General features: G+C 45.5%; 1 protein-coding gene across 2 annotated transcripts in view; it reads left to right on the forward strand.

The window, feature by feature from the left end:
* The window catches only part of LOC139568716 (protein kinase C alpha type-like), a 220,610-nt gene that overhangs the window by 73,081 nt on the left and 126,939 nt on the right, over window positions 1-20,590 (forward strand). For both annotated transcript variants that reach the window (XM_071390747.1, XM_071390748.1), the window contains exon 3: window positions 3,203-3,285. In XM_071390747.1, coding sequence (XP_071246848.1) covers window positions 3,203-3,285 — 83 coding nt within the window. The remainder of the gene's footprint in view (window positions 1-3,202; window positions 3,286-20,590) is intronic.

Below are 20,590 nucleotides of genomic sequence, written 5' to 3' on the forward strand. Positions count from 1 at the left end.
TACCTAGACTAATAACGCTACCAGGACTAATAACGCTACCAGGACTAATAACGCTACCAGGATGGGATTTGTGCCACAAATCATTAGCATTTGGAAACAGTGCCAGGGAAATAAACCCAAAGCATGGCTTGCTGTCATACCTTGTCCATAGACTGCTTACAGGGTAAGGAAACCAATGTGACATGATCCAAGTGCAGTCCTGCAAATCCACCACTTTGTCCACATTGCTCCTGATCCAGGAACTGTATAGTGATTCACAGCCATTGAGAGTTTCACTGATCCAAGATCAGCCATTGCATGCTCAGCTCATCCTTTCTCATAGAACCGTGAAACCCTGATTAATAAGGTCCTGCTATTAGATTTTAATCGTCACTCAATACAGTCCCACTGTATTTACAAGTCTACAAAGTGGATCCCATTAACCTATGGCAACAGTGCAGTTGCATTAAGGCTTGTCTGTTCTGTAGGCCCCTAATGAAACTGTTGCTCATGGCGGTGGTGATGGAGCAGTGGTGAAGCCCTAAGTGCTCCTTTCGGCCTGTAGGAGAACAGTGGGTCTAGTTTCACCAGCAGATATCCCCTCTAATAAGGACACTAGGGCCTGAATCCATGGACACGCAGCCGTAACGTCTTCCATCTTCAGCCTTCCGCCCTTTGACCTTTCTCTTTCAACCACTAGCGAGGAAAGTGGCCCCTTCCAGAAACTCTAATAAAGAAACAATCACTTCAGGGCAGGTTATAGGTTGGGTCAATTATTATTGATTTTTTTACAGTCTTAGCTGAACTGCAATGTTCCCTATTGTTCAGAATGACCCAATTTCTTCTGGAGCAGCAGGTTCCTCTAAAGTGGTCCTAAAAATACATACAATAAAGGCACTTCTCAGAGCAGTGTGGGAGCACTGAAATAGAATAGACGTCGACTGAACTGCTGCGAGACTTTAGCTTGTCTAGTGGGTCTCATTATTATGGACGTTTTCAATGCCGCAGAGAGACCATAGTTCACCTCTTCCTTCCCTCCGCATTTATTAGAGATTACAGACCGCTGTACATCTCTCTGACTGCCGGGGCCTGATATATCGTTACGTGCCGTGATTCAGAAACCAAATAATTGCGAATGGGGGATAGAATTTGAGCGATCATTTTAATTGCGTGTTGGTTTGTTACGACCATACTCACTGTTGACTCGCTTATAGCACTCTGTGGCGTCATGTGGCAGTTCGTAACGATCTATCGGGGTAAATGGATGCTTCAGACCATTTGCCGGCTGTACTGCAGACTTATGGCAGTTAGTTATTAATCATTTGGATTTACGGCGTGACGGCTTTCATGTGGGTGGCTGTGGTAATACGAGTTATGGGTTGTGGTCTCGCGGGGGTATTGACTGGTCTGGACAAGCCGGTATGTCAGGGGTGAGATGGGCCGGGGTTGTTGATATTAATTTGGCCATCGTTAATGTTGATGTGAACGTGAGACGTTTGGCCTTGATGCTTACTGTGTTTCAGCCAGATCAGACTTCCTGAATAAATGTAGGCCCAGCCGATACTCCGCTAGGCTGGTTTCGTTGGTCAGTAGGCTTATATGTTGGTTTGAAAGCTAAAAGAAGCGTAGCTTTGAGTGGGCACATTGCACCCTTCTACTTAGAATTTAGTGAAAATTGCTACTACAGAAACTGTGATAATGATGTAAAAAAAAGTCTTTAGTACATTGCTACCCACCCTCTCACCGTCTGCTACTATAATGTAGCCAACATGTTGATATTGAGTAATTGGGTCATGAAAAGGTCAAACAATTACTAGTGGTAGCTGTTAACTGCGGTGCATCTCTGAACATCAATACTATTGAACGTCAATGCTATTCATTTAGTATAGAGCTAACAGCACAGAAGGCAATTGAGTTTGGTTGGGCCTGTGAGAGCCAGGGATATAGAGATATGTACTGAACGAAAGTATAAATGCAACAATTTTACTGAGTTACAGATCATAAGGAAATCAGTCAATTGAAATTCATTAGGCCCTAATCTATGGATTTCACATGACTGGGCAGGGGCGCAGCCATGGGTGGGCCTGTGAGGGCATAGGCCCACCAACTTGGGAGCCAGGCCCAGCCATTCAGAATTCATTTTTCCCAACAAAAGGGATTTATTACAGACAGAAATACTCCTCAGTTTCATCCGCTCTCCGGGCGGCTGGTCTCAGACGATCCCGCAGGTGAAGAAGCCAGATGTGGAGGTCCTGGGCTGGCGTGGTTACACGTGGTTGTGAGGCCGGTTGGGCGTACTGCCAAATTCTCTAAAACGACGTTGGAGGTGGCTTATGGTAGAGCAATTAACATTCAATTCTTTGGCAACTGCTCTGGTGTACATTTCTGCAATCAGCATGCCAATTGCACACTTCCTTAAAACTTGAGACATCTCTGGTGTTGTGTGACAAAACTGCATGTTTCAGAATGGCCTTTTATGGTCCCCTATGTAATGATCATGCTGTTTAATCAGCTTCTTGATATGCCAGACCTATCAGGTGGATGGATTGTCTTGGCAAAGGAGAAATGCTCACTAACAGGGATGTAAACAAATTTGAGGCCAACATTTTAGAGAAATAAGCTTTTTGTGCATATGGAACATTTCTGTAATATTTTTATTTCAGCTCATGAAACATGGGACCAACACTTTACATGTTGAGTTTACATTTTTGTTCAGTAAACTATAGTTTGGAGAGATGGAAAGAGATATAAAAGATATAGCTACAATTCTGAGAGATCTATAGGCTAAAAGACAGCAATCTGTAGCCAAGCTAAAAGACAGAGCCTTCAGAGACTATCTATTATTCAAGCAGCCAATACACTCAGCTCCACCACCACTATTATCCTCCAGTGTCTGAGCTCAGCTCGGTTTCCAATGTGGTGCTAGTGTAGCCACACACTGGGTGTACTCAGTGAGAATGCCGTGCCGTTGTGTGTGCGCCTGTAAGGCCTGCGAGACAGTGAGGAGGTAGTGGTACAGTACTTTGGCTGCCGTAGGCTGTACAAACCATCTGGAGAGATGATTAGCCAGACCTTGTTTTTCCCCCCCTCTGCTCTTGGTGGTGTCTGTTCTATGTCTTGCAAGACTTCAGGCTAATTTAGATCTGCTAAAGCTATGATACAGTAAAACAGATCAACTTGTCTCACTCTTCTTCTCTCTCTCTCTCTCTCTCTCTCTCTGCAGTTTGCTGTTTCGTGGTCCACAAGAGGTGCCATGAGTTTGTCACGTTCTGCTGCCCCGGTGCGGATAAGGGTCCCGACACAGACGTAAGTAGCCGTACCCCACCCTCTACCCCTCATGTTCTCACCGCCTCTCCACTCTTAGGGTCCCTAAGCTTCTGTCAATGTACCCCTCCCAAAACGCACCACTAGCGAAAGGGGGCACCGCCAAGGCACATCTCTTCTAAGGCTGCGTCCCAAATGGCACCCTATTACCATATAGTGTATAGCTATGTTGGTATAGGGTGCATTTTGGGACGCAGGCTAAGTATATGGTTACTCTCAAAGTGACAGCCTTGCAGGACGACGGACCATACGTCCTTGTCTCGTTCACCGGGGCTGACCATTAAGGAAGAAGAATGAGTCTGCTCCTTGTTTGACAAGAGATCATTGTGTGTGGAGGCCCAAAGCTGTAGTATCATACATCACCTTGCTCTGTGTATTGGGAGGCCAGTCAGGCTAGTGTTTTTGGCTTGAAGTTGTAGGAATTTAATTTCGGCAGAGTTCTTTGGTTTGGTATCATAAAGAAGTTGGCTCTGTACTCTACTTTCAAACACCTGACAATAACTTTCCATTTTAAAATGGTGCGTTTTGAAACGGAAATAAACAAAAATGACTCCCCGTTTCAGTGTGTCATTTTCTCAATTTGATCCCTAATGAACGCAACCGGTCACTTTAAATTCAGTGACTTTGGACACATCTGCTTTAATCTCTCACTCTGGCGGGGGGTCGGATAATGAACACCGTGTCCAGGACAGGGCTCTGGATGAATCATATCAGCTGATGGCCAGCTTACCTCGTTTCACCTCAATATACCTCATTTTATCTTCCCGAAGGGTCACTTTGTCCCAGTCATTGTCACTCGAGGACACTTCCAGGTCCACTCCAAAGCACTCAGATGTGTACACTCGTTTACTCCCTGTTAAGAGCTGGGACATGGGGGAGATCCCCCATGATTAAGACTTTTGATTGACCCCAGTAGTCTAAATACATGACAACCCACACCAGTGTCATACTTGGCGGTGAGGAAATCCCGCTATGCCCTCAGACGAACCATCAAACAAGCAAAGCGTCAATACAGGATTAAGATTGAATCCTACTACACCGGCTCTGAAGCTCGTTGGATGTGGCAGGGCTTGAAAACTATTACAGATTACAAAGGGAAACCCAGACGCGAGCTGCCCAGTGACGCGAGCCTACTAGACAAGCTAAATATCCTTTTATGCTCGCTTCGAGGCAAGCAACACTGAAGCATGCACGAGAGCACCAGCTGTTCTGGATGACTGTGTGATAACGCTCTCGGTAGCCGATGTGAACTAAACCTTTAAACAGGTCAACATTCACAAAGCCGCTGGGCCAGACGGATTATCAGGACGTGTACTCCAAGCATGCGCAGACCAACTGTCAAGTGTCTTCACTGACATTTTCAAACTCTCCCTAACCGAGTCTGTAATGCCTACATGTTTCCAGCAGGCAACCATAGTCCCTGTGCCCAAGGAAGCTAAGGTAACCTGCCTAAAATGATTACCTCACCGTGGTACTCACGTTGGTAGCCATGAAGTGCTTTGAAAGGCTGGTCATGGCTCACATCAACAGCATCCTCCCGGACACCCTAGACACACTCCAATTCGCATACCGCCCCAACAGATCCACAGATGACGCAATCTCAATCACACTCCACACTACCCTTTCTCACCTAGACAAAAGGAACACCTTTTGCTGTTCATTGACTACAGCTCAGCTTTCAACACCATAGTGCCCATGAAGCTCATCACCAAGCTAAGGACTCTGGGACTAAATACCTCCCTCTGTAACTGGATTGTGGACTTCCTGACGGGTCGCCCCCAGGTGGTAAGAGTAGGCAACAACACATCTGCCACGTTCATCCTTAACATTGGGGCCCCTCAGGGGTGTGTACTTAGTCCCCTCCTGTATTCCCTGTTCACCCACGACTGCATGGCCAAACATGACTTCAACACCATCATTAAGTTTGCTGACGACACAACAGTGGTAGGCCTGATCACCGACAACGATGAGACGGCCTATAGGGAGGAGGTAAGAGAATTGGCAATGTGGTGCCAGGACAACAACCTCTCCCTCAATGTGAGCAAGGCAAAGGAGCTGATCGTAGACTGCAAGCTAGCTAGATACATTTCCATAAATGTTTAATGCTTTTCGACCGGTCCCCAAATTAAAATAATTAATACAGAGTTGGTTTTGATATTTCCACCTGTGTGTCGTGATCACGTTTGGTGTGGGGGGACAAAATCAATTTGCGCATGGTGGTGAACCGGTTTGGGCATGATGTAACACAGCTGATTCAAATGATCAAAGCTTGATGATTAGTTGATTATTTGAATCAGCTGTGTAGTGCTTGGGCAAAAAACTAAACAAGCACCCCTTGGGGTCCCGAGGACCAAGTTTGCGAATACCCTGCGCTAGGCCTTCCATGGAATGAGTTTGACACCCCTGTGCTAAGTGATTTTCTTCGCTAGTGGGGCTTAGAGGGGTTATAATGATAAGGGCAGCAGGTAACTCCCCATTTTGTCAGCGTTACAAATATATGTTCATGTCAATTATAGTAATCCAACTTTATGGATTTATTAGGCACAGATCTAGGAACAGCTTACCAACCCCCAAACTTCAACTTGTGAAGAACATAGTGACTTTAGATCTAGGGCAACTGCATCCTATCAGATATGTTATTAGCAAATGTGTCATCTGTGGCCACATTTCTCAGCATTACAGTAACAGATTGTTGAGTTACGTAATGTAAGAAAAGCACTGTTCCTACTGAAATGTGTCTGGTTCATGGGCTTACAGAATGCATCCAAACAAAAAGTGTGTGTTTTATTGAGTCTGCTAATGTAGCCATAATGACTGCCGCTAGCCAACGTTAGCCTCGTGAAAAACCCACATCTTAATAATTTAGCCCATTCCACATGGGATACGCATCCCAAATAGAACCCTATTGCCTATATGGTGTACTACTTTTGAACAGGACCCATTAGTGTACTATATAGGGAATAGGGTGCCATTTGGGACGCAGGGAAGGATGTACAATGCAGGAAGATATTGGCGGTTGTAATGCAGGGGGATATTGGCGGTTGTAATACAGGATATTTGCTCACCACACAAGGAGCTATTGCAATGTGAATTGCCCAGCCAGGATAGATTCACTGCACATGTTAGCTCTATGTGCAGTTTCCCCTAGCAACCTAATTGCTAGGTGGGCAGAATCCAAAATAAAGGGTGAATACTAGGAGCATAAACCATGGTGCTGTCCTAAATGGGACCCTATTGCCTATATTGTGCACTACTTTCCACAGGGCTCTGGTCAAAAGTAGTGCACTAAATAGGGAATAGGGTGCCATTTGGTACCCTCACCCTGACTCTGTCTGACTTAGGGCACTTCAGCAATGTGGAAAAGCGAACATACTGAAGAATAGGTTCCTAAAGCAAAGTGTACTGTAAAGGTCTAATGAAAAACTATTGCGCTCGCGTCAAGCAATCTCCAAATACCACCCTTTCCACTTGAGCTATGGGGCCGTGTTTTCCCGGAGTAACGATGTGGATCAATTCGCTAGATTAGTGCAATTAACTGCTTCAAAATGGTTTCATTTGGCCACTCTGCTCTTTGTTGCCAACAGAGGCTTGGCTAGTATGTGTAGTGTTTTGCAGAACAAGCTTGATTAATAATTAGGGCTGGGAATTGCCAGGAACCTCACAGTACGATATCGCAATATTTATTTGGCGACATGTATTGCCATTCTCACGATTCTATATGTATTGCGATTCGAGACTGTGATTTTATTCGATGTTCCAAACATATTGCTCACCATATGTCTGCTGCAGAGAGACAAGAGAGAGCCGTGAATAAAAGAGTTTTGATCAGTCATGGAAATAAGTGCTAAAAACAGATTGGTTCCCTATTTAAAAAGAAGATGGGGAACAAACTATGAAGGAAACATGTTGGTGCAGGTACAGCCAACTAACACAAAAATAACATTGCGATATTGTCACGATATATCGTCAGAAATAATATCCCGATATGTAACTATCAAATTTTTTTCTCCATCACTATTAATAATGCATGGATTTCCTGGTCTAGATTCCCTTGTCTGCTCTGGTTTGAGCGGAACTTGACCTGAGGGGTGACATGGTTCTCTGTGCTCAGAGACAGTGGGGGAAATATGAGTCATTCACTTCCAGCCTGAACTCTCAGCCTTAAAGAGACTCAGGCTGCGTTCCTAATGACACCCTATTCCTTACATACAGCGTACTACTTGGGGTAATACGTAGGCTGTGTTTACTCAGGCGGACCAATTCTGATCTTTTTTTCAGTAATTGCTATTTTGACCTGTCTGATGTGATTGGTCGAAAGACCAATTAGTGTGGGGGGGGGGGGGGGGATCTGAATTGGGCTGCCTTGTGTAAACGCAGCCATCGACTCTTGGTTTAAAAACAGTGCACTATATAGGGAATAGGTTGTCATTTGGGATGCAGCCTTAGCCTGAGAGAGCCAGTGGCTGAGTCATGAAGGACCCTTCCTGCCTCCCTCCCCAGTCTATGAACCCAGGAGTCTGAGTAGGCCCTGCCGCATGCCAGACGGTAAATGTAACCTGCTAGCCGCCCATGTGTCTATGACGTAATCATGCCCGTCTCTGGCATACTCCAACCTCCCTCTCCCCCCTTTCACCCCCCGCCCCCTACGGAGTCGAATACCAGCTTGTGCTCTCTGTAGCCCATGCCCCTGCGCTTCCATGCCAGACCACAGGAGGTTGGTGGCAACTTAATTGGGGAAGACAGGCTTGTGGTAATGGCTGGAGCGGAATGAGATGGAATGGTATCAAATACAACAAACACATGGCTTCCATATGTTTGATGCCATTCCATTTGATCCGTTCCAGCAATTGTGAGCCGTCCTCCCCTCAGCAGCCTCCACTCTGTGTCAGACGTTCCAAAGAGAACGTGGCTCACACGCAGACTGCTGGAAATTCGATTTTTGTGCTTAGCACACTCTTTATCTCGTTTTCTTTGTGTTGACATGTACAGCAGAGCAGAGGGTGCTGCTGTCCCTGCTTCTTTAGCCAAATGAAAACCCACAACCTCTCTCTCCTCTCTTTCTCTCTTATCTCTCCCTCTCTTATCTCTCCTCTTTCTCACTCCTCTTATCTCCTCTCTTTCTCTCTTCTCTCCTCTCTTTCTCTCTTATCTCTCCTCTTTCTCTCTCCTCTTTCTCTCTCCTCTCTTTCTCTCCTCTCTTTCTCTCTTATCTCTCCCTCTCTTATCTCTCCTCTTTCTCACTCCTCTCTTATCTCTCCTCTCTTTCTCTCTTCTCTCCTCTCTTTCTCTCTTATCTCTCCTCTTTCTCTCCTCTCTTTCTCTCCTCTCTTTCTCTCTTATCTCTCCCTCTCTTATCTCTCCTCTTTCTCACTCCTCTCTTATCTCTCCTCTTTCTCTCTTCTCTCCTCTCTTTCTCTCATCTCTCCTCTTTCTCTCTCCTCTCTTTCTCTCCTCTCTTTCTCTCTTATCTCTCCTCTTTCTCACTCCTCTCTTATCTCTCCTCTCTTTCTCTCTTCTCTCCTCTCTTTCTCTCTTATCTCTCTTATCTCTCCTCTTTCTCTCTCCTCTCTTTCTCTCCTCTCTTTCTCTCTTATCTCTCCTCTTTCTCTCTCCTCTATTTCTCCTCTCTCTTTCTCTCCTCTCTTTCTCTCTTCTCTCCTCTCTTTCTCTCTTATCTCTCCTCTTTCTCTCTCCTCTCTTTCTCTCCTCTCTTTCTCTCTTATCTCTCCCTCTCTTATCTCTCCTCTTTCTCACTCCTCTCTTATCTCTCTTCTCTTTCTCTCTTCTCTCCTCTCTTTCTCTCTTCTCTCCTCTCTTATCTCTCTTCTCTTTCTCTCTTCTCTCCTCTCTTTCTCTCTTCTCTCCTCTCTTTCTCTCTTATCTTTCCTCTTTCTCTCTCCTCTCTTTCTCTCCTCTCTTTCTCTCTCCTCTCTTTCTCTCCTCTCTTTCTCTCTCCTCTCTTTCTCCTCTCTCTCATCTCTCTCTTTCTCCACTCTCTCATCTCTCTCTTTCTCCTCTCTTTCTTTCTCTCTCTCACACACACACACACACACACACACACACACACACACACACACACACACACACACACACACACACACACACTGTCTCCCCCTATTCTTTCTTTCTTTCTCATTTATTTATTTCTCTCTTTCTCGCTCTATCTCTCTCTCAGCACAGTCATTGGAGCCTGCGTTGCTTCTGATAACTGTCACATAGAATTACATTCATGAATGAGACCCAGGCTAACTAGACTACAGCAGCCCCATTAATTCAGTGTGGCCGAGGAAGTTTGTGAGGGGGTCAACAAGCGTAATACATGCAATGTTGTTAATGAGGTTGCTTTAATGAGCCTCGTGTTTGAATCATTTATAATAAGTACAAATACATTTTTTAAATAATATCTGCTTCCCAAATGGCACCCTATTCCCTGTATAGTGCACTGCTTTTGACCAGGGGCTGAGTTCAAAAGTAGTGCACTATATAGGGAATAGGGTGCCATTTTGGAGACCGCCGAATGCCTCAATGCACAGGATGCGAGGCTGAATGCCTCTTGTCCCTCCCACACAAATGAATGGTTTCAGATCATTGAGTCTGTGTGGCTAATGAGGTTCCTCATACCACACTGAGCTAATTATTATGATCCACTGTCATGCAGGCTACTCGATCAAACGGCACTAAATGAAAGCGAGACAATGAATGAACGCGAGATATTACTCATTACTACCATCTACTGATGTGAAAAGAATGATGCCATCTGTGGCGAGAATATAACCTAATATCAGTCATCATAGTTGTCATGTACATGTATATATGGAGTCATCTGGTTATCCATTCATGTATGTACAATGTTGGTAAAAGATTACTTGTGAATGTGATTACTTTCAAAACAATGTTATTGAGCTAATGCTTATTTTCTTAACTATAGGAATAATGCAGTCTTCCCGTTCAGCGTTTTCATCAAGGATTAATTCAGCAGCAATGGCAGAGTTTTATATATGAAAGGAATATGGGATAGTTGTATGTGTTTGTCACACATTTGTGGGGCCTTAATTATGTTTGTATAAGACAAAGTATAAGTAACTTCAGTGGCAGCCAAGATTTAGCCTAATGTCAGTCGTCATCGTTGTCATATATGCATATAGGGGAAACACTGCTTTTGATGCAGCGACGGTGGGTTTGTGCCCATAGGCGACGTTGTTGCCAGTGATGTCTGGTGAGGACCTGCCTTACAACAGGCCTACAAGCTCTCAGTCCAGCCTCTCTCAGCCTATTGCGACCAGTCTGAGCACTGATGGAGGGATTGTGCGTTCCTGGTGTAACTCTGGCTGTTGTTGTTGCCATCTTGTACCTGTCCCGCAGGTGGGATGTTCGGATGTACCTGTGCAGGTGTTGTTACCCGTGGTCTGCGGAACAGGAAGGACGATCAGCTGTCCGTCCTTTCCCCCTGTAGCGCTGTCTTAGTCGTCTCACAGTACAGACATTGCAATTTATTGCCCTGGCCACATCTGCAGTCCTCATGCCTCAGGCACGTTCACACAGATGAGCAGGGACCCTGGGCATCTTTCTTTTGGTGTTTTTCAGAGTCAGTAGAAAGGCCTCTTTAGTGTCCTAAGTTTTCATAACTGTGACCTTAATTGCCTAACGGCTGTAAGCTGTTAGTGTCTTAATTAACAACCGTTACACACGTGCATGTTCATTAATTGTTTATGGTTAATTTGTCTTTTTTTATTTAACTAGGCAAGTCTGTTAAGAACAAATTCTTATTTTCAATGACAGCCTAGGAACAGTGGGTTAACTGCCTTGTTCAGGGGCAGAACAGATTTTTTTGACCTTGCTCAGGGATTCGATCTTGCACCCTTTCGGTTACTAGTCCAACTCTCTAACTCTCTAGGCTACCTGCCGCCCCATTGAACAAGCATGGTAAACAGTGTTTAAACCCTTTTACAATGAGGATCTGTGAAGATATTTGGATTTTTACGAATTATCTTTGAAAGACAGGGTCCTGAAAAAGGGATTTTTTTTTTCTGCTGAGTTTATATATCTGCCTCACTCTCAGAGAAATAAGAAGTACCGCTAGGTTTTACACAGTCAAATGTAACAAATAACTAGATTTTCATAAAGAAATGTACAAATGATACATTTGTGACATCAATATTTCTATACAGTAATATGAGATATGTATGTAAAACATTTACATTTTAGTAATTTAGTAGATGCTCTTATCCAGAGCGACTTGGTAAGTGCATCCGTCTTAAGATGGCTAAGTGAGACAACCACATATCACAGTCAAATATACAGGATACCAATATTCCGTTCCAGAACAAAGAAAAGCGTTTTGTGGAAAAAACTGTACCCATAAGCAGATGTGAATATAGGTTTTTCAAAATAAACTCTTCATATGTGGTTGAATGTGTGGCTCAGTTGGTAAAGCATGGCACTTGCAACGCCAGGGTTGTGGGTTCGATTCCCACTGGGGACCCGTACAGAAAATGTATAAAGTCACTACTGGAAGACACACTGGATAAGAGCGTCCGCTAAATGACTAAAATGTTAAATGTAAATATTTCCATTGGCCATTGTAGATGAATACACTCGTGGCTGTTTAGTCATGCATTTTCCTTTACTTGGTGAGAGTGAAATATGAAGTCATAAAAGCACAACTCCTTCCTACTCAGTTTTATTGGAACAAGAATGAATCATGCAAAGCCTGTAGCAGAAGTATGAAATGAATCTTCTATATTGTGATGTACTGTGTATATATATGCATATTATTTGCATTAAGCATATTGTGCCCCTCAACCTGCCAGAAGTTGTTCTTCAATCACTGGTCCTAGATTCCCACAGGGCGTTTGAGCAGGGCAGGCTTTTATTCCAGCCCAGCACTAACACACTCCGTCACCTAATCACAGAGCCCTTGAATAGTCAAATCAGGTGCATTGGCACCGGGCTAGCACAAAAACCTGCACACCCTGTGGTTCTCTACAACCAGGACTGAAGAACTGTGGGTTCCAACGACTGACCAGTCAGATGAGAAGAGAATAAGAGAATAAAATGAGAAGAGAACATTTTAAAAAAAGCTTAGAGGGTTCAATACCCGGCACCACCCATACATTAAACAAAAAATGCACGCTTGACTAAGTCGCTATGGATAAAAGTGTCTGCTAAATAGTACATTATTACAAGTAAGAAGACGTGTATGGTGAAGAGATGAGAAGAGGGTATGTGTGGTGTTCCCATGCCCCTTTTTAAGCCAGGGTACAAGGGGTAAAAACAACAGTGTTTATTATGTCTAGTAAATGTTTATTATGGACTTTGGCCCTGCATCCAAGGATGCCTGAAAACTCTCTCTCGCAACGATCAGCAAGGGATAATTAGGTTTCATTACAAATAATGAAACCCAACCAGACCTAGTGAACATGTTGTTGTCTACTTAAATATTTAGAATGTTTTTGCTTCGCCTGGGGAAAGGGCCACTTCACGTAGTGCCTGTCGATGAGTCTGGCAGCACATGTTTTAGTAATAGTACGTAGTGAGCTGCAGTATGTTACCCTGGTGAAGCACTTGTTCCATAGCAATAAGCCCCAATACCTCATAATACGACTGTGATTGAAGACGATAAAGACCTATAACACTGTTTTGATAAGGGCATAAAGCGTTAACCATCGTCCAAAACATGTACACGTATTCACTGCGGTGTTCTAGAATTTTTGGGGGAGCGTTGGCTTTCATACTTTTTGAAGTCTCATTCAACACATTCAAATGAGTAGAGGACGTGTACCGGCGACGTGTTGGTTGGGAATTGTGGGGAGGTGCGCGTTCGAGCTGTACGTCCCCCGTAGCTATGTCACAATGGGACACCGGACGATCACGTCCTAGCATCTGTGGATTATGAATTATGCGTAAGGCTCACCGTCTAAATAACCTACAGCCCAGTCCCAGTGAGCAAAACTGGTTGAAAGGACGTCATTACAACCTGTTTACAACCACAACTTGTTGTAATCTACAACCAGTTGTCCACTGGGTATAACCTACAGCCCAGTGTTTTGACTCGTCACTCATTGATTCCAAACAGTGATGAACTATCACTGGAGAGCTTGTTTAATAACATGGCTGCTGAGCTCATGTAAGCTTTGACATAGGCCAGTAGACCAACATGTTGGTGATTGTACCAAAACTGTGGATCTTATTTTAACAAGCAAGCTATGTGCCAAGACCTCAAATCCCATGTCATAAAATACAATATTCCTCATAAATATGGGATTAGGGAGATGATGATAAATCACTGTCTTGACTAATGACTGTATCAAGGATTAGGGAGATGATGCTAAATCACTGTCTGACTAATGACTGTATCAAGGATTAGGGAGATGATGATAAATCACTGTCTGACTAATGACTATCTCCCTAATCCTTGATACAGTCATTAGTCAGACAGTGATATCTATCTCTAGTCATTAGACAGACAGTATCTCCCTTATCCCTGATACAGTCATTAGTCATACAGAGATTTTTATTTTTATTTATTTTTATTTATTTTACCGTTATTTTACCAGGTAAGTTGACTGAGAACACGTTCTCATTTGCAGCAACGACCTGGGGAATAGTTACAGGGGAGAGGAGGGGGATGAATGAGCCAATTGTAAACTGGGGATTATTAGGTGACCGTGATGGTTGAGGGCCAGATTGGGAATTTAGCCAGGACACCGGGGTTAACACCCCTACTCTTACGATAAGTGCCATGGGATCTTTAATGACCTCAGAGAGTCAGGACACCCGTTTAACGTCCCATCCGAAAGACGGCACCCTACACAGAGCAGTGTCCCCAATCACTGCCCTGGGGCATTGGGATCTTTGTTTAGACCAGAGGAAAGAGTGCCTCCTACTGGCCCTCCAACACCACTTCCAGCAGCACCTGGTCTCCCATCCAGGGACTGACCAGGACCAACCCTGCTTAGCTTCAGAAGCAAGCCAGCAGTGGTATGCAGGGTGGTATGCTGCTGGCCAGATTTATCTCCATCTCCCTAATCCTTGATACGGTCAGTCATTTGTCATACTGTGATATCGATCTCCATCTCCCTAATCCTTGATATGGTCATTAGTCAGACAGTGACATCTTTTGACTACAGTACTGGAGGTCGAGCTATACAGGGCATTCGGAAAGTATTCAGACCCCTTGACTTTTCCAAATTTTGTTGCGTTACAGCCCTATTCTAAAATTGATTCAATTGTTTGTTTTTTTCCTCAATCTATCTACATACCATTTACATAAGTATTCAGACCCTTTACTCAGTACTTTGTTGAAGCACCTTTGGCAGCGGTTACAGTCTCGAGTTTTCTTGGGTATGACACTACAAGTTTGGCACATCTGTATTTGGGGAATTTCTTCCATTCTTCTCTGCAGATCCTCTTAAGCTCTGTCAGGTTGGATGGGGAGCGTCGCTGCACAGCTATTTTCAGGTATCTCCAGAGATGTTCGATCGGGTTCAAGTCCGGGCTCTGGCAGGGCTGCTCAAGGACATTTCAGAGACTTGTCCCAAAGCCACTCCTGTGTTGTGTTGGCTGTGTTCGTGGGGTCGTTGTCCTGTTGGAAAGTGAACCTTTGCCCCAGTCTGAGGTGCTGGAGCAGGTTTTCATCGAGGATGTGCTCCGTTCATTTTTCTCTCAATCCTGACTAGTCTCCCAATCCCTGCCGCTGAAAAACATCCCCACAGCATGATGCTGCCACCACCATGCTTCACCGTAGGGATGGTGCCAGGTTTCTTCCAGGCATGATGCTTGGCATTCACGCCAAAGTTCAATCTTGGTTTAATCAGACCAGAGAATCTTGTTTCTCATGGTCTGAGAGTCTTTTAGGTGCCTTTTGGCAAACTCCAAGCGGGCTGTCAGGTGCCTTTTTACTGAGGAGTGGATTTCGTCTGGGCACTCTACCGTAAAGGCCTGATTGGTGGAGTGCTGCAGAGATCTTTCTCGACACAATCCTGTCTTGGAACTCTACGGACAATTCCTTCGAACTGTGGGACCTTAAATGGACAGGTGTGTGCCTTTCAAAATCATGTCCATTCAATTGAATTTACCACAGGTGGACTCCAAGTTGTAGAAACATCTCAAGGATGATCAATGGAAAGAGGATGAACCTGAGCTCAATTTCGAGTGTCATAGCAAATGGTCTGAATACGTATGTAAATGAGGTATTTCAGTTTTTAATTTCGCCCTTTTCCCCCCTGTCTGTCAATAGATGGTAAAATCAAAGGTGCTTGAGAACTTGTGGCTCTTTGATTGGGGTCATTCACCCTCGGCATGAACCTATACGAAGAGAACCGCTGCACCAAGTGGTGTTCCGCCGGGTGCATCTCAACAGCCTTACTTGGCTTCCTCTCCTCATCGTATTTCCTTCATCTGCACTGATGTGGGACATTTGTTGCTCTGGGGAAAATATACCAGATAGACTTCACCTATTCTCTGGGCTGAGACGGAGGAGCGGATGCCACTCTGAGTCCTCCTCCCAGTCCTGAGTCATGGTGCTGTGATGTCATCTCGCTCGAGACCCCTGCGTTTCTGCCTCACTGCTGAGACTGTTGCTCTGGGCCCCACTGCCCGAGCCTGAACCTAATTGGGTGCATCCATGCTACATTGATTTGATTAAAGTCCACCCCCCCCCCCCACCCCCCACCCCCCACCACCACCTCTATGTACACAGACATGCACGGATACACAGAGACAAATGGCACACACCCACACACACACACACACACACACACTCACACTATTTCTCTCTCACAGTGAGGCTTGTGTGGATCTTGAGGATGTGGCTAATGTATGTGGGGTCTGGCTGGCCTGTACTGCCTGGTTTCCCCTTTAGTGCATCAGAGCAGTAAGACCTAAATCAAATCAAATGTATTTGTCACATACACATGGTTAGCAGGTGTTAATGCAAGTGTAGCGAAATGCTTGAGCTTCTAGTTCCGACCATGCAGTAATATCTAACAAGTAATATAACCTAACAATTTCACAACAACTACCTTATACACAAAAGTGTAAAGGAATGAATATGAATATGTACATAAAAATATATAAATAAGTGATGGCCGAACGGCATAGGCAAGATGCAGTAGATGGTATAGAGTACAGTATATACATATGAGATGAGTAAACATGATATAATATAAAGTGGCTAGTGATACATTTAATTGCATCAAGATGCAGTAGATGGTATAGCGTACAGTATATACATATGAGATGAGTAAACATTATATAATATAAAGTGGCTAGTGATAAATTGATTACATACATTTTTCCATTATTAAAGTGGCTGGAGTTGAGTCAGTATGTTGGCAGCAGCCACTCAATGTTAGTGATGGCTGTTTAACAGTCTTATGGCCTTGAGATAGAAGCTGTTTTTCAGTCTCTCGGTCCCCGCTTTGATGCACCTGTACTGACCTCGCCTTCTGGTTGATAGCGGGGTGAACAGGCAGTGGCTCAGGTGGTTGTTGTCCTTGATGATCTTTTTGGCCTTCCTGTGACATCGGGTGGTGTAGGTGTCCTGGAGGGCAGGTAGTTTGCACCCGGTGATGCGTTGTGCAGACCACACTACCCTCTGGAGAGCCTTGCGGTTATGGGCGGAGCAGCTGCCATACCAGGCGGTGAAACAGCCCGACAGGATGCTCTCGATTGTGCATCTGTAAAAGTTTGAGTGTTTTTGGTGACAAGCCGAATTTCTTCAGCCTCCTGAGGTTGGCACGCTGTCTGTGTGGGTGGACCATTTTAGTTTGTCCGTGATGTGTACGCCGAGGAACTTAAAACTCTCCAACCTCTCCACTACTGTCCCGTCAATGTAGATAGGGGGCTGCTCCCTCTGCTGTTTCCTGAAGTCCACGACCATCTCCTTTGTTTTGTTGACATTGAGTGTGAGGTTATTTTCCTGACACCACACTCCGAGGGCCCTCACCTCCTCCCTGTAGGCCGTCTCGTCGTTGTTGGTAATCAAGCCTACCACTGTAGTGTCGTCTGCAAACTTGATGATTGAGTTGGAGGCGTGCATGGCCACGTAGTCGTGGGTGAACAGGGAGTACAGGAGAGGGCTGAGAACGCACCCATGTGGGGACCCAGTGTTGAGGATCAGCGGGGTGGAGATGTTGTTACCTACCTTGACCACCTGGGGGCGGCCCGTCAGGAAGTCCAGGACCCAGTTGCACAGGGCGGGGTCGAGACCCTGAGCTTAATGACGAGTTTGGAGGGTACTATGGTGTTAAATGCTGAGCTGTAATCGATGAACAGCATTCCTCTTGTCCAGGTGGGTTAGGGCAGTGTGATGGCGATTGAGTCGTCTGTGGACCTATTGGGGCGGTAAGCAAATTGGAGTGGGTCTAGGGTGTCAGGTAGGGTGGAGGTGATATGGTCCTTGACTAGTCTCTCAAAGCACTTCATGATGACGGAAGTGAGTGCTACGGGGCGATAGTCGTTTAGCTCAGTTACCTTAGCTTTCTTGGGAACAGGAACAATGGTGGCCCTCTTGAAGCATGTGGGGACAGCAGACTGGGATAGGGAGAGATTGAATATGTCTATAAACACACCAGCCAGCTGGTCTGCGCGTGCTCTGAGGACGTGGCCGGTGGTAATGGACCAGATTAGCTCTGGGATAAGAGACAAAAACGCACACATTCACTTTAGCAAGGAAATATGCGCACACACACATAGGCACACAGCCAAAATGACCCTTTGAAGTGTATAATGCAGTATCACTCCCCTCTCCTCTGTTTACCAGTGAGCTAGAAGAGTATGGCGGCAGCACCAGAGCAGGACGTGGTGAAGGGAAGGTCCCCTAGGTTCTGTTTACCAACAGCTCATCCAACTCGTAATGAGCACTAATGGACCTTGAGTCCCTCTCTCGAATGTCCCGTGACATGCCTGGCTGAGGGAACATTCGGTACTGCGTCCCAAATAGCACCTTATTCCGTAGTGCACTACTTTTGGTCAAAAGTAGTGCACTGTATAGGGAGTAGGGTGTCACGTGGGACACGGTCTTGGTTTCTGGAGCTTTGGTGAGGTCTGTGGACGCTAGGCTACACCGTAAAGCACTGAAGCACTTCCTGATGCAACGTTCCCTGAGGGAAGGGGCACCACCTGGGTCTGCTGGCATGAAGCGTATCCCCCTCGTGTCCTGTCACCCAGGGAGTCTGCTTCCTGGAGGTGTTATCGCTGCAGACCTTTTTAAAGCAGGTTCCGGTTTTTTTCTTCTGGGCTGGCACGTGTCTTGGTTCCCTCTGATCGCGCACTCTTATTCACACACACACACACACACACACAGTGGGGCACCGCTGGGACTTTTGACCCTACCCACACTTACTTGGGCGTCATAATTGAACATTACTGGAAGAGCAGGCTCGTGCGTTGATCAACCGTGGGTGAAGCAGCAGTCTTTTGTTTATCCCCATAATGGATGGAAAGTGCTCTCAGAGCTCATCTCTCACTTCCTCTTTACTTTACTGAAGGCCGACCTTGGAGAAACACAGGCAGAAGGTGTAGAGAGAAAAGAGAAGATATTAACGTACGGTGTGTGAGGAGGAGGGGGGGGTCAATAGACGTTATGCAAGAGATGACATCTAGCCCCTCCTCCTTCCTTCCATCCTTAGGTCAGAGCCTCATGCTCAGCCGGGGAAAGTGTGTCGTCTGGACAGTGCCAGCGTCGTGCCCATGCTGTGCCCACATGGCAGCAGTGAGCGATGCCCAGTGTTATTTTGCTGTTTTGTTACCACGTGGACCAACTCGGCTCTGTCACCATTGCCACGGGGGGGTGGTCTCATTCATTAGGGAGCTGTGTTGTCATAACCTCATTGTAGTCACACAATCTGTCGCCTAATCAGACCCTTCCATAACCCCCCCAGTCCAGATTTAGCTGGCTGAGGATCTTATTTGGGCCAGGGCTGAATAAAATAGAGTTCAACTAATGTAATTCACTTCAGTGGATGAAAGTGTCATAAATAACTTCTTGAGTACACACAAGACACTGAAGTCCACACTCACGTCCACACGAGACACTCACGTCCACACAAGACACTGAAGTCCACACTCACGTCCACACGAGACACTCACGTCCACACGAGACACTCACGTCCACACGAGACACTCACGTCCACACAAGACACTGAAGTCCACACTCACGTCCACACGACACTCACGTCCACACGACACTCACGTCCACACAAGACACTGAAGTCCACACAAGACACTGAAGTCCACACTCACGTCCACACAAGACACTGACGTCCACACAAGACACTGAAGTCCACACAAGACACTGAAATCCACACTCTCGTCCACACAAGACACTGAAGTCCACACTCTCGTCCGCACGAGACACTCTCGTCCGCACGAGACACTCTCGTCCGTCCTCACGAGACACTCTCGTCCGTCCTCACGAGACACTCTCGTCCGTCCGCACGAGACACTCTCGTCCTCATAAAGCATATGAGTCCCCTTAAGTAGTTGTATTTATTATGGATCACACTGTCTACCAGGGACCACACTTCAGAGAGTGCAGCAGTTCAGAAGCTGCATAGAGAAAGCGACGATAGGATGCGTGACCTTTCTCTTCTTTCTCTCTTCTCCCTGGTTTCCTAGCATCGTCTAGCTTTGATGAGTTCAACCTGTTCATTCTCTCTCTCTCTCTCCGTGTCTTTTATTCTCTCTCTAGTGGCCTTGTGATGGTTTGCCGTTTTCTTGCACAGACAATACTTTCCAGTACTTGTCTGTGTCTGTGGGTTCAGCAGTGGGCGTCAGAGCTCGACCAGAGACTCATCTTTCTCGGCAGCATCTGGCAGGCTCTCAGGGCCAACTGGTTTTCCCCATAGCCAGGTATTTAGAGTGTTGGGTCAATGCAGTTTCTGCGTTATGATGCGTTTACGTGACACTTGAACATTCTATGGTAGCGATGTTAGCTCCCCCATTTAACATTACATAGGGAATATTTAAACAATGTTATGTACAGTGTGGTCTGAAATGATGTACACCCTTGATAAAGATAAGTAATAATGAGGGTGTATAAAATAAATAATTCAAATACTCCGCTATATTGTATGCTCCAAAAAATGGGGAGTGAAAAGGTTAGAGGGTTCAAAGATCATGCCCCCAAGACATTCTGACCTCTCACCATTATCATTAACAGGGGAGGTGAGCATGCCTTGGGGGTATGATCTTTGACCCGCTGTAACTTCCTCACTCATCATTATTCACGATTCACTCAGGATTATCCGTAATCATGGTAGCAGTGTTTAGAAGCATATTCTAT

Source organism: Salvelinus alpinus, chromosome 2 (genome assembly GCF_045679555.1).
Source record: "Salvelinus alpinus chromosome 2, SLU_Salpinus.1, whole genome shotgun sequence".
NCBI lineage: Eukaryota > Metazoa > Chordata > Actinopteri > Salmoniformes > Salmonidae > Salvelinus > Salvelinus alpinus.